We start from the raw sequence: 14920 nt of genomic DNA, 5'->3' as shown, positions 1-14920 counted from the left end.
TTCTATCTTCAGAATAGATCCAGAATTCACTCCCTTTTCATCGCCTCGATTATTACTACCCTAACCCAAGCCACCATCATATTTTAACTGTACTATTACAGGAGACTCCAAACTGGTCTCCCTACTTTGAACGTCAACCCTCCTACACTGTTTTCCACACCGCAGCCAGAGGCATCCTTTGAAAATTCAAGTCAGACCCTATCTGCTTAAAACCCTCCAGTGGAGTCAAGTCCAAAGTTCTTGCCATGGCTGACAAGGCCCTACGTGACCCAGCCCCCACCTGCCTCTTTGAGCGCCATCCCTCTGGCTCCCCCTCCGCCGCTCTGCTCTGGCCACACCGGGCTTCCTTGTCATTCCTCACACATCCCCATCCCCATCCCACCTCAGAGCCTTTACCATTCTTTCTGCCTGGGAGACTCTGTCTCCCTCACTTGCTTCCGGACTCTGCTTAAATGTCACCTCCTCTGAGAGGTCTCCCCTGACCATCCAGTCTAAACTAATGCCCTCATCACTCACCCCTCCTCGCTCATGCATTCTCTCGTGTAGCCCTTCACCCTGCTTGATTTGGCCTCTAGGTCCTTTGCTACCGAAAAGGTATTGATTTGTTTATTGTCTGTCAGATCCTGCTTGATGGATGCTTTTTGAGGCCGGGAGCTTTGTGTTGCTCACTGCTGAATTCCTCATCACCTAGAACAGTGCCTGCGGATAGGAGGTCCTCCCCAAATTTGCCGCGCAAATGAATAAATGCCCCCAAAGACATGAGGGGGCCCCTCAGCAAGACTCCTGATTTTCCTTGAATCATTTTCTATAATCTCCTTCCTGGGGGCGGGGCATATCTATGAGATGAATGAGATCATTCCCGTAACTCCTTTGAGATGCTTGTATTCGGATGTAATAAAAGCCACCGTTTGGGAACATCTCACACTACGAAAACCAAATATATAATCATTCAGTGTATGTTATTACTAAAGAATTTTTGCAAACTCCCCTAGGCCTGGAGTGTTAATAATGGGATTCAGTGTACCCAAATTCAATTCATGCCCAGCTTTTTTCAGAACACACCAATCGTAGAAGGAAGCACTTAGCACATTGCTTTGCACCTAGTAGGGAATCAATACTTATTTATTGACTTATTGATCAGTAAGGCAAAGTGTACCCCGTGCTGAGACATCTGAACTCCAGCGTGGCAAAGGTCAGGTTTTTCCCAGGGATGGAGAACTCACCGGCCCTCTGTTCTTTTTCCAGTCCCCCAAATCTGCCTTCATCAGCGCTGCAAAGAAGGCCAGGCTGAGATCGAATCCTGCGAAGGTCCGATTTTCTGAGCAGGTGGCTGTTGGAGAAACGGACGCAGTAAGTGCAGCTTTAGCTCCCTGTCCTCGGCCCTTGGCTAGAATCGGCCTGGCCACAGAGGTCTCGCTCTGGAGCAAGCGCTCATCTGCTGCTCCTCGGAGTGGGCAGCATGCGAACGGGGTTGGAGGGGGAGGACCACGGGGCTCCAGGCTAGTAGCGAGTTAGGAGTATGGGGCATCGCTAGCGCCGTAGCTTACACTCAGAGCCAGCGCGCCACAAACATCTCTGGGCTACTTGACAGAAGCAGGAAGGAGAAGATAGCGGGTTCCTGAAGATCCGCTGGTGAAATCGAGATCTCTTCGCATTAAAGTGGTCCCGCAACGGTACATCTTGATGGGAGAAGACACCAGAGAGCAGCCTGGGGGAAATGGTACAGACTCTCATTGTCACAGAGCTCTGAGTAGGCACCTGCTGTGTCCCCAGCACCGCAAGGGATGCAAAATAAACACCTCTTCCCTGCCACTGGATACCACTCAGTGATGTCGGGGTGTCGGGGGGAAGTAGGTCAGATTGAGACCACACAGCATCCCGCACTGGGTGGTATGGTTTCAAGGAGCAGGTGATGCTTGACAGTCCATTGCCATGCAGCTGCCAGGCTGGGGATGGGGTGGGGGGTCGTGGCCAGCCCGCAGTCTTTCTCACTGCTCTGTGGGAGTTTGCACGAGCTGAGCTGTCGGCTCCAGATAAGCCATGAGAAGAGATGGGTGGAGAACAGAGAGGTGTGTGTTAAGCAGTCATGGATCATGGCCCGCGCCTGGAGTCTGGAGTCTGGAGAAGTCCATGATAGCCAGGTGGGGGTAGGGGCGGGGAGAGCCCGAACTAACAGGCATCTGTGCGCTTTTGCAGGCTTCTGCGGGCTGGGCTCCCGGGAGGCCCGTGGCATGTCTACGGAGGCACAGCTGCAGCCGAGATGAGCCAGCAGGCCCAGCCTAAGTGGGAAAATCAGTGGGGTGCCAGGCACTTGTGTAGTTCTTTGAAGCAGAGCCACTCAGAAGAAGGGTTAGAGGACACAGGTGTCTTCTGTCGCCTTTTCGCTGGCACTCATCCCCAGCCTCAGCCCAGGTCACTTCCATCCTGGCTTAGGGAAGCCTGAGAAGCCCAGGGGCCTCCAGGGTCCCCCTGGGGAAGCCGTCACATAGTTGGTAGTTGGGCTCCATCTCTGTCCTAGCAGAAGAGGTTCAAGAGAAGTCGTGGTGGGGTGTGGGGGGTTTGGTGAGCAGAGAGAAGAGGAAGCAGCGTGGAAACCCTGCAGATCATGATGAAGGACACCCTTAGGGCCGAGCCACTAAGGTGACATATGTGTCCTGAGCTCTCGAAAAGCCAGAGGAAATGCAAATTGAATCTGGAAATGACAGACTATCCCCTCTCAGCGTTACAGAGTAATCAGTCAAGACCAGACCACCCAGGGAGAACCTCCCTTCTACCTCTCCCTTCCCTTTCTATTCCCCTCTCTGCTTCTCCCTTCCACTCCCCCTTCCCCACTCTCCCCTCTCTCCACCGTGACTCCCCTCTCCATACATCTCAGCTATCCACAGGCAAGATGAAGCCCTCACCCCAGACCAGCCTGAAAGCAAATGCCCCAGAGAGGCTAGGACCCACCCAGGGTTCCTGCTGTCGCTCCTGGACAGGCCACCACGTGCAGTGTGAGGCTCTTGACTGAGAGACAGACAGACAGACAGACCTCAATCTTCCCACTCTAGCTGAGCTCAGGAAGTGACCTGATGTCACAACCTCCACTTCCCATGTCACCAGTGTGGACCCTAGCAGCCTCACCATTGGTTGGGACCTAGGGGAGTCCAGGCCCAGGTGACTCCAAGGCTGTCCTATCATCCCTTTGCCTCGGTGTTCCGGGGCTTTATTAAGCAGCCAGAGCAAAAATAAATCCTGTGGGCGTTCCTTGCCAAGTCTATTTTTAAGCAAAATCAATTAAGTAATTATCTGAGTCCAACCCAGTGTGCTAAATAAAACCTGCCACTGCTGAGTGCCATCAGCCTGGGGATCCAGGGCCTCTGGCTTGGTACGAGCAAGGCATCTCGGGATCGGGGCGAGAACCAGGGAGTCACACTTTTCCAACTTTGTACCCACTCCTGGCTCCCCACCACCGCCAACCAAACCCCAACCCGGGAGGACTTGCTTGTTCATTTTTTCATGTCCATGGCAGTCCCTAGATGTGGACTGTCCCTCTTCTGGCCTCTCTAATGGTCTACACCCACCATCTCCTTCAAAATCAAAATCTAATTCGCCTCACCTAGGAAATCTTACCTGTCTTATACCTCTTGGTTTGGTTTTGGTTTTATAATTGCTCTCTAGTGGATTCGTGTAGTTGTACCTGGTCTCTACAACAAGACTATAAGACCAAACCCAGTCCTCTATTTTTGCCTGGCCCGCATGGAGCTTACTTAGCATAGTGTGGCGCATATATGAGAGGCTCAGTGAATGCCCACTGACTTAAGGATTTCTGGCCATCCTAGGCAGCTTTTCGATTCATATAGACCTGGTGATGGCCCAGGGAAATGACTGGACTCTCCTGATGATTCTAATCATTCAAGTAAGCACATATTAAGCATCTACTGCTCATATATTCTGCACCCATGTACTGAGCACCAGCCGTGTGCCAGGAACTCTGCTCAGTGTGGGAACTACAAAGATGGACTAGGGCTGTGGATGCGCTCCAAGTTCACCATTTGTGAAAGACAAACATTCTTCAAGAATATGCTGAGAACACTGAAAGAGGTGTGTGACGTTGCTCTGAGATCACAGAGGGACACCAGGTCCAAGTACCTGATGAGTTTGGACAAGACTTTATAGAAATTGTACTTAAGCTGGGTTTTGAAGGATGAGTAGGAGTGGGCCAAGGAGGGAAAGAGGAAGGCAGAGAGAACAGTCATTATTTAACACATATTTATTATTAAGAACTTAACATGCACCACTCTATAAATCAAGGAACACCTGGGCTAGGAAAACTTTCGCTAAGAACTTATCGGGTGTTCAGACATGGGCTTTCCCAGTGGTTCTCAGTCAGGGTCAGTACTGCCCACTCTCAGAGAGCTTCTGGAAATGTTGGAGGGTGTTGTGGGTCACCCCGACGATTTGGAATGCTATTGGCGTTGAGTGTCTCAGGGTCAGAGTGTCTCAGGGTCGGAGATGCTAAGTGTTCTGCAGGGAGTGACACAGTCCCTGAACGATCAGTTGTCAGAGGTATGGAGGCATGAAAGGACAGGGTGGGTGCCTGGACTGGCAAGACTGGACTCTCAAGTAGGTAGGGGCCAGGTCAGAAAGGACCTAGGAGACTATGGGGCCAGGGGGTTGGATGTGGACGTGATCTCGGTGTGTAAAAGGCCTGGTGGAAAGGGAAGTGTCAGGATATAAGAGCAGACGAGGGAGATGGGCCCTCGGGAGGCCTTCCGTCTGCTCTTTAGTGTGTGGTGGTCTCTGTGGGCCACATACCACCCTATGTTGTGGAACGTTGAACTGCAGTGGAATGAGGGTGCTCCGTGATACCGAATGAAGGGTGAACTTTTGATATGGCCCAATGTTTCCTTAGAGAATTTGGTTCTGGTCTGCAGGTAGCATGATCACTGATCTCTTCTTTCTTCTGTCTCCTTGTCCTTCCATATCTTTGGCTCCCTGTCTCCTTCACTCGCTCCCTTCTCTTCCTTTCTATACCCTTCCTCTGGCTTCCCTCCACCTTCTAAATGAGCCCCTCTCCTTGACCTTTCCCTGCCTATTCACAGAAAATGCTGAAGAAAGAAGCTCTTCTCCTCATCCCCAACGTCCTGAAGGTTTTCTTAGAAAATGGGCAGATCAAATCATTCACTTTTGATGGCCGGACCACTGTTAAGGTACATACAGAGTCTCCTCTCTCGGGTCAGCCTTTGCCCTCTCTGGGGCACACACGGCTGCTGGTTCCTGGGTGTCTCTGAGTCTGTGGAGAGTTGCTGCTGGAGAGCAGGGTGGCCTTGGAGCTTCTGTCTCCGTGAACCCCAGGCTGCAAGAACACGCAGCCCTCGGATGGGGGGGGGCGGGGAAATCTGAGTGCCAACTACATATGTCTGTGTGTCTGCGTGCACAAGCATGAGTGTACTGTGTGTACACACCTACTTGTGAACTACTTTGTGTCCGTGTTATATGGGTCCTTCAAGACTCTTAGGAGCCAAGGAGTGTGAAGGTCCTTAACAACATTTATAAAGCAACAGTGATTTATATTGCTACAATAACACCAATGCACATTTACTCACAGAAATCAACACACACAGTCTCTTGGGAGATTAGCTTAGCCGTGCTTTGCTTTTTAAGTAACCACCAGATCTTAAGCACTGAACCAAGATTTGAAACGTCCAGCAACAGTCCCTTTGGCTATTCCTTTCGTAGGAAGAGCAATTACTGCACTGTGATTTCTTAAGAGCTCAGCCAGCCGTCTAAATGCTGTAGTGATTCCCTTCGTCCTGAGGACGAGAGGCAATGAAACAATTATCCCCTCAGGTTCAACTCTGATCTGGGACAGAAATAACCGCTCCTGCTTCTTCTGGACCCTCTCTAGAAAGAGAATGCCATCCCCAGAATGAATTTCCATACAACCAATGGAATAGCATCTATCTGCCCAGAACACCCACCCTGGCTCATAGGCGTCCTGAGGTCCCCAGGCTGGGGCCAAGACAACCCTATAAAGAAAGAAACCCCTGCGCCAGGATCTGTCCCTAAGAGGCATTATCGGTGTTCAGAGTCAGCCTCGCCGGTGGTTCTCGGCCAGAGCTCCCACTCCCCTCCCAGATGGCATTGAGGAATTTGGGGTCATCCCATGGTTTGGGGTGCTACTGACAGTGCCTCAGGGTCAGAGATGCTGAGTGTCCCACAGGGAGTGACACAGTCCCTGAATGACAAAGAATTGTCCTGCCCAAAGTACCAGTAGCACCAGGCCTACCCCATGTCGGTGGAACTGAGAGTCTCTTTGGAAGGCTTAGGCCTGGGTGGGTCCCCCAAGGGGCCTAGGACCAAAACATATTCCTTAGGGTGCCCTGGGATGGTCTCTTGCCTACCGGAGGTCTCAGCCGATGGGAGGGACATCGAAGCACAACTAGGGCACCCGGAGGTGTCCAAATGCCCCTCCTCCAGATGCGGCTGCCTCTCTGCGTCAGAATCCTCCGTGGCATTTATTCCTGTCCCCCACAGATCTGTCCCCACACCAGAACATTTGCTCCTCTCATTCCCCTCAGAGGCTTCTCCGAGCGTCCCCCGACCTCACAGTGACCCAGTGACACAATGACATTGTTGCCTCCAGGTAGCCCCAGCCTTCCAGAGTAGCAGTGTCCCCTGGCTTGTGAGCTCACCCTGACCTCAGGGAAGATGCGCTGGCCATTCATGGGAACTCGGACAGGCTGCCAAGCCACTTGTCCCAGAGAGGTACCTGGGTGAATCGACAGCCTGGCACGGGGGCTGTTCCACTTGTCACACCAGTTGGCAAATCACCAGCTTGGCCACCCACAATCCCAGTGCAGCCAAATGGCAAAGAAAACCTCATTTGTCCCCGCCAGAGCTCCGGCCACACTGGGGCCTCTGTGACTACTTAGACGCTACAAAGAGATACTCTCAAGTACCCACCAGTTTGCAGCCTCACATTTGAATGGCTTAACGTCTTTGAATGTTCACTGAGGGGCTTGTTTGGCAACTCTGGCTGTAAGGGAGCTGCGCGTTCCCAAGCCAGCCACTTTCTGGCCTCTGGGGGCTGAGCTGTGCTGACTGCATGAACACACACACACACACACACACACATTGCCGCCCAGTGTGTGCTGAAGTCACAGCAAATAGATGGCAGAAGTCTCAAAACTGACATCTGGGCAGCCCCCAAGGGTATGTTTGCAGACATCCTAATATTAAAAGTAGGGCAGCAGAGCAGACAGAGCCCCGAAGTAGTCAGATTTATGACGGTACACAAGACACGTGACATGGTTCCTCTGCGTGGACACATTTTTCAAGTTGCTAAATTAATCGTCTCTGAAAGCCAGCTACGATCAAAAATGAACATTTTGCCAGTAACTCAAGTCGTTCAATTTAGATTATGAATCCAGAAATAGCCTACTTTTTAATCATGTAATCGTGGCTCTTGCTTTTGTTAGTTCCTGAGGAAAGGGTTGATGGACAAACTAGAGTGAACGTTCTGACTTATGTCAGGTGGGGGAAGAAGCAGCGTAGTGCCTTCCTTATTCAATGGCCCGCTTGGTAAGCACTCCGAAAACATTTTGTTGACTGGAAGGAGAGAAGGAGGGAGGGAGGGCCATGACCACCTCTTGCCATGTGCCTGCCCAGGCCAAGTTCAGAAACCTCTCCCTCTACCACCCTGTACCTTTGGTGTTCCCCAGGGCCCAAGTAGTCATGGGTCACTCTCTTCATCCTGGAGAATGCCTGGGCCACCCTAAGGGCCTGTGTCTCCATCTGGCCACTCTCCCGGCCTCCACCTCCTCCCCAGGGCCACCTGTCTTGGAGTGCAGTCCCCCTCTCCCATGTTTGGTGCCGAGAGTGGCATAGAACTGGAATGTATCTGCCTCTCAAGGCTCTCTTCTCTTCCACAGGATGTGATGGTAACATTACAGGACCGTCTTTCCCTAAGGTACATTGAGCACTTTGCTCTGGTCCTTGAGTATGCCGGGCCGGAGCAGAACCACAAGTTCCTGCTTCTCCAGGACAAGCAGCCCCTGGCTTATGTAAGTAACCCACTGGACCTTGCTGGAGAGCTGCCTGTGGCCTCTACTAGAGAAGAGGATTCCGGGTACCCTCTTTCTGGAAAATTCATAATGATTTCCTCAGCCAGCCAGCCCCCCAGAAGTAACAGTTCTCAGTTAAGGTCTATACTACCCACATCCGGCGGGCTTTGGGCGATGTTCCTTGTGACCTGATAAGGGCATGAAGATTGTTAGCCTTGGTCTCTAGCAGGGAAGGTGTGGGGCAGTGAGTCACTGCATGGCTCCCAGAACGCTGAGATGGAGAGCGGTGTCAAGCCTCCTGTCTCCTGGAGGCCCTGCTTGCTAGACTTCTCTGCCTCCGCGAGGAAACTGGGCCTTTCGATGAAGGCTTTAATGTGAAAAGGTCAACAAATGGAGTCTACTGAGACCACCGAGGCCGGCACAAGTGTGGGCTGAGAATGGGCTGAGTGGGGGCTGGGCAGCATGTCACCCACATCACTTCCAAGGCAGAATAAGAGAAAGAGGCTGGGGAGAGCCAGAAGAGGCAGGCTGGTACTTCAGCAATGGGGAAGCACCAAGAAGAGCCAGGGAAGCCCACCAGGGCCAAGCAGGACTCCCAGAGAGGGAGGGAAGGAATTGGAGAGGGACGATTGGGAAGAAATGCCTAAATGGAAGTGCAACAAAAACCATAATCACACACACACACACACACACACACACACACACACACACACAAAAGAAAGGATTTTAGAAAAGACCAATTCTTCAAGGTTAGCTCTCTGTCCAGAGCCTCACAGGTTCCCACCTGTGGAGGGAAGATGGTTAGCTTGGAAGGGAGGCCTATGCAGCCCCACCCCCCGCCCCTCAAGAGGCCTTCTGAATCCAATCTCTTTTTCCCAATGGGATTTTAAACTTTTTTATTGCAAAAAAAAAAAATCTCCAACATCTCCAAGAGGAGGAGGAGTTGTGTCATGAATCATCGTGACCTAAGGCAGCTTCAGCAGTTACTCCTACATGGCCAGCTTGTCTCACCTATCCCTGCAGTGGGATTTTAAAGCTTCGTTTGACTTTTAATCAGCCACTTACTCTGCTGGAACTGGGCTTCTCTGCAAGGTTAAAGGCATTAGCCCCGCAGCAAGAAAAGAGTCGGAGATGTTACCAGGAGCGCTCTCTTCTCATCTCGTATCTTGGGCCTTAGACCCCATTGTTGATAAAGTACATGTCCTGGTTCAGTGATTCAAAAAATCCTAGTCACCTTGGGGCGCCTGGGTGGCTCAGTCAGTTAAGCGTCTGCCTTCGGCTCAGGTCACGGTTCCAGAGTTCTTGTATCAAGCCCTGCATCAGGCTCCCTGCTCAGCAGGGAGTCTGCTTCTCCCTCTGCCTCTCACACTGCTAGTGCTCTCTCTCTCTCTCTCTCTCTCTCTCTCCCCCTCCCCGTCTCTCTCTTTCTCTCCTCAAATAAATAGATAAAATCTTTTTTAAAAAAATTAAAAACAAAAACAAAATTCTAGTCACGTTGGACCAGAAGGGCAGGCAAGCCCTTTTCTCGAAGGAGAATTGGGGTGGGCCGGGTGGGAGGCAGTGGTAAGCAGCCACGTCGCTCAGCCCCAAGCCCTGCCTTGAAGAGGCACCAAGCTGGCTGTCACCGCTACGGCCATGGGCCACGGATTCCCAGATCTCTTTTCCTCACCCCTCTCATCCCCGGGATTCAGGTGGTACAACGGACACACTACCAAGGAATGAAATGCCTCTTCCGAATTAGCTTCTTTCCCAAAGACCCCGTGGAACTGCTGCGTCGGGACCCTGCTGCTTTCGAGTACCTGTACATCCAGGTAGAGTCTGATTGGGGATACCCAGACAGACAGACCCATGGACAAACAAGCAGTCAGGCTGTTCTGCCATCACTATGAAGTCGCTATGTAAGTTACTCCAACCTCCAGGTAGCTCTGAAGGCCCTCTCCTTTTCTGTTACTGTTGTGGGCCACGGCCACGTTGTTTAGCCTGGTGACCAGAGCCGGCTGTGGCTCAAGTCCCACCTAGGTGTCTGGACAGATCTCATCAGTTTGGGGCAGCAAACAACCCGTGTCACTCTGTCACCATCACAGGATCCCAAGGTTTACCAAGCCCATTTGGGTAATGGGGGGTCCCCACCCCCAATGCCTCACTCCCGGATGGAGATGATTCCCAGTTGAGTTCATCCAGAAACATTTGCTGAGCGCTCACGCCGAAGCAGGCCCTGGGCTAGGTGCTGGCCACCAAGGTAAACAAAAGAATTGTCCCAGCGCACTAGATCTCATAGACAGACATGTGCACAAGTAAATATAAAACAGCGTGACTGTCCTATGATGATGGCAGAGTACGATGTCAGCAGGAGCAGCCAGGAAGCCGTTTGCCAGCTCTTCTTGGGAGGAGGACAGGGGAGGCTTCACAGAGGAAGTGATGCATGCGTGCTCTTAGCCGTGAAGGATGAGCGAAAGCTTGCTGTCTGTGGAGAGGGAATGGAAGGGGCACATTCTAGGCAAAGGGGAGGGCATCTGCAAAGGCTTGGTGGCATGAAACAACCCGGGATGTTGGGAGAACTGTGGACAGATTCTCACGCCTGGAGTGCGGAATGAGAGGTGAGGAGCAATGAAACATGAGATGGGACAGCACGGAAGCAGGTGGTGAAGGGCCTGCCAGTTCTTGATATGCGTAGGCTCCAAAATGATTCAGGCCTGTGGGTTAACAAGCCCTCTGAGGGATTCTGATGCCCAGTGGCATTTGGGAACCGCTGCTTTAGGGCAGTGGGTCTTGGCCCTCGCTGCACTTAGAATTCTCGGAGAAGGTTTGGGAACAAAAATGTTCTGCTCTACCCTCGACCAAATCAATCAAAACCTATGGGAACGGGCTCCAAACGTGGATGCTTTCTAAATTCCTCGGGTGATTCTCGGGGGTAGCCAGGGGTAAAGAAGTGTGGGAAGGAGAGCAGCCTGGGCAGGTGAGCAACTTGGAAAGATCGCATAGGTGCCGAGGAAGTACACCAGCGGGGCAGCTACTGGGGAGACAGGCTGGAGGCCAGACCAGGGCAGTTTTGGATGGTGCGGGGGAAGGGATTCACGAGATAATGAAAAGGTAGAACCAATGGGCTTTGACTCGGTGCGTGTCTGGAAGAGGTGGTATCATTCTCCAAGTTAAGGAATACAGGGAGTTTCCGGAATGGGTCTGGGGAAAAGATGAGGTCTTTTGGGGATGTGTTGGGTCCTAGGTGCCCATAGAACGTACAGAGTGCTTGACAAGAGGAGAAAAATAATCTCCAGACTCCTCTCTGATGATGTCTCTGACACCTGCAGATGTGCTGGAAGACATCACGGTTGCCCCTACTCACGATCCAAAATGTGAGGAACATTTCTCAGACAGCCCTGGGCTCCTCTACCAGCACTCTGGGGGCACGGAGTTAGGGTTCCTCTATGAATTTTTTAAGTTAAGTTCTCATTTTGTTGGCCCTAAATTTCTTCATGCAAGCATCCAGGGATCATCTTGGTTTAATTGTTTTGGAATTTGGTGTCAAGACCATGTCCACCCTGTCCCTCCCCTTCTTGATGGTATGGACTTCACTTGCAATTTCTTCTTTTTTATATCGAACAGCTCTATTGAGGTCTAACTGATGCATAAACCGCACATATTTAAAACAACAATTTGATAGGTTTTGACATATGTTTATGCCCATGAAACCATCACCACAATCAAGATATTGAGCATATCCAGCGCCCCCCAAAAGTTTCCTCAGGCTTCTGAGGAATTTCCTCCCCACCCCCAGTCCCCAGGCAACCACTGATCTGCTTTCCATCACTGTAGATTAGTTCAGATTTCTAGATTTTGAGATCTGCCCTTGTGTATTTCATTATTCCCTTCCTGTTTATTATTGAGTAGCATTCCATGGTATGGATGTACCAAAGTGTTTTTATCAGTTTGCCTGCTGATGGACATTTGAGTTGTTTCCAGGTTTGGGCTACTACGAACAAAGCTTCTATGAACATTCATGCACAAGTCTTTGTATGACAGGTGCTCTCTTTTCTCTTGGGTAAATACCTAAGGATGGAATGGTTTGATCATATGGGAGATCTCTCTTCCTTTCATTTTTTAAAAAGAAGCTCCAATACTGTGTTCCAAAGTGGCAGTACCATTTTACATTCCCACCAGCGACGTATAAGAGTTCCAGTTTCTCTATATCCTTATCAGCACTTGGTATTGTCAGTATTTTTTTTTAGTCATTTTAATAGTATTCAGTGGTATCTTGGTATCTCACTTGCATTTCCCACCGACTAATAATGTTAAACATCTTTTCATGTGTTTGTTTACCAGCATACATCTTTTTTTTGGTGAAGTGTCTTTTCAAATCTTTTGCCTCCTTTTTTATTGGAGTTTTTCATCTTCTTATTACTGAGTTATGAGACTTCCTTATATATCCTGAATACCAGTTGCTTGTTGGATATGTTATTTGCAGTTTTCTCTCCCAGTCTGTGGCTTCTCTTTTCAGTCTCTGAACAGTGTCTTCTACTGAGCAAATGTTTTAATTTTAATGAAGTCCAGTTTCTCAGTTTGTTCTTTGATGGATAATGCTTTTATAGATCATGCTCGTGATGCCATATGGAAGAAATCCTTGCCTAACCCAAGGTCACAGAGATCTTCACCTTTTTTTTCTAGAAGTTTTAGCGTTTTAGGTTTTATATTTAGGTGTGTGATCCATTTTGACATAATTTTTTTATACAGTAGAAGGTATCAACCACACTTCTCTCTCTCTCACTCTCTTTATATATGGACATCCAGCTGTGCCTGCACCATTTGTTGAAAAAGACTATCCTTTCCCCACTGTCTTGTCTTTGCACCTTTGTCAAAAATCAGTTGTCTATAAAGGTGTAGGTCTATTTCTGAACTCTTTATTGATCTGCTTGTCTGTTTTTATGCCAACATCACACTCTTGATTACTGTAGCTTTGTCTTAAAATCAAGTAACACTTATTCTCTAACTTGGGTCTTCTTTTTCAAAGTTGTTTTGGTCATCGTGAGTCCTTTGCATTGCATTTTAGAATTAGCTTGTCAGTTTCCACCAAAAATCTGCTGTGATTGTGATTGGGGTTGAGTTGAATCTATAGATCAATTTGGGGAGAATTGACATCTTATGAATACCAAGTCTTATTTATTTAGGTTTTCTTTAATTTCTCTCATCAAGAAATTCTACTTTTCATTGTACAGGACTTTCATTTATTTTGACAGATTTATCCTTAATTATTTTATAGTTTTTGATGCTATTATAAATGGTTTTGACTTTTAATTTGAATTTCCAATTGTTTGTCACAAGCACGGAGAAACGCAATTGGGTTTTGTGCGTTGCTCTTATGTCCTGCGGCCTTGCTAACTCATTAGTTTTAGTAGGCGTTTGGTAGATTCCATTGGATTTTCTATATAGATGATCACAGATGAAGCATTCCTTTTCCACTCTCTCTTATGCTGCAGTGATACCACTGTGGCTCCCTAGTCCCTCAACTCACCATGGTTTCACCTCAACCAAATAGGCAACTGATCTAACCTAGGCTGAATCATCAAGAGCTGGGACTCTGACCCTCAGGGTCTGGGGGGCTGTCACACCTTAGCCAGTAGGTCCAGGGGACCCCCTTCAGGATAACAGAGAAGATTGACTCACTGCTGCTTTTGAACTTCGGACCCCAAAAACAGAGTATCGGCCCCATCCCTGCGATCTATCTCTCACCCTGGGCTTTGGGGTCAGAGTGCTATGGAGAGCTCCTCCCAGTGTCTCTCTTTATTCCTATCTGAGCTAGTTGAGGATCCCTGTACGGCTGGCGAGTAACGTTGAGACCTCTTGTAACAAGACAAAAGAAAGAGAGTGATGCCGTGTCTCACATTTGCAGTGGCCTAGATGTTCTGCCCATTTGGGCCTCCCCCTTGTGCACATCTGTCCCTGAGACACCTGTCCAGGATCTGCTGAATGAAGCAAAAGAGTGTCCCTGAGACCCAAGGTTCTTCTGTTGCCTCTCCCCCAATGGTAGAAACTTCCTCCTCCCCTTTATCTAGAATGTCTTACTGGACACCACAGTTCTTTTCTGGGATGCAAGGGAGTAGATCAGGGTTGGAGGGTGGGGTGGGGGGCGTGGAGAGGGAACATCTTTTTTAACTGACAGGTTTGGACTGCCCTCTTCTGCAGAGTCGGAACGATGTTATCCGCGAACGCTTTGGAATGGACCCCAAGCCAGAGATGCTTTTGGGGCTCGCTGCCCTCCACATCTATATCACAGTCTCGGCCACTCGACCTAGTCAGAAGATCTCGCTCAAGAATGTGGAGTGAGTTGTGCCAGGGCCCTTCACCCTTCGGGAAGGCGGCAAATAGCTGTAGAGGGAGAAAGCGCAATGGTTGAGCTGTGGTATGCTTTTTAGGAACATAGGGCCCTGGGGTGGGAGTGAAAATTACGATTCCTCACACCTAGACAGTGATGCCTTCGAGCTCCAGCTTCTACCAGGGAATCATGGCCAATGGGATCTCTTGCCCCCATCCCTCTTTCTTTTTCTTGCAGGCTCCACCCCTCCCTCTGCCTCTCAGATGTAATTTCTGCCTCACCATATTCTTTTCTCTGTCCCACTTTGTGGTCCTCACTAATTTCTTGCTTTTCTTCTGCTTTTAGGAAGGAATGGGGCCTGGAACCCTTTCTTCCCCCCTCCCTCCTACAGGGCATCAAAGAGAAGAATCTGCGGAAATCTCTCTCTCAGCAACTGAAGGCCCACCAGACACACCCTTCCAGCGGCACCAAGGTACCTGGTGTCATCCACTGGGCGCCCTGCTCAGGCGCTAGTGGCTGTGGGGCTCTCCTGTGTGGTTTCCCAGCAGGTCCAGTCTTCTGCCCC

At 49.9% G+C, this 14920-nt stretch overlaps 1 protein-coding gene across 1 annotated transcript in view; it reads left to right on the top strand.

Moving 5' to 3' along the window:
* Positions 1–14920, top strand: part of FRMPD3 (FERM and PDZ domain containing 3) — a 60960-nt gene that overhangs the window by 15111 nt on the left and 30929 nt on the right. The window contains 6 exon segments of the mRNA XM_040629389.1: positions 1246–1350; positions 5085–5192; positions 7917–8048; positions 9740–9859; positions 14226–14362; positions 14701–14827. Coding sequence (XP_040485323.1) covers positions 1246–1350; positions 5085–5192; positions 7917–8048; positions 9740–9859; positions 14226–14362; positions 14701–14827 — 729 coding nt within the window.

This window comes from Ursus maritimus (assembly GCF_017311325.1).
Source record: "Ursus maritimus isolate PB19 chromosome X unlocalized genomic scaffold, ASM1731132v1 scaffold_X1, whole genome shotgun sequence".
NCBI classification, from domain to species: domain Eukaryota; kingdom Metazoa; phylum Chordata; class Mammalia; order Carnivora; family Ursidae; genus Ursus; species Ursus maritimus.
This window is presented reverse-complemented; position numbering and strand designations above follow the sequence as displayed.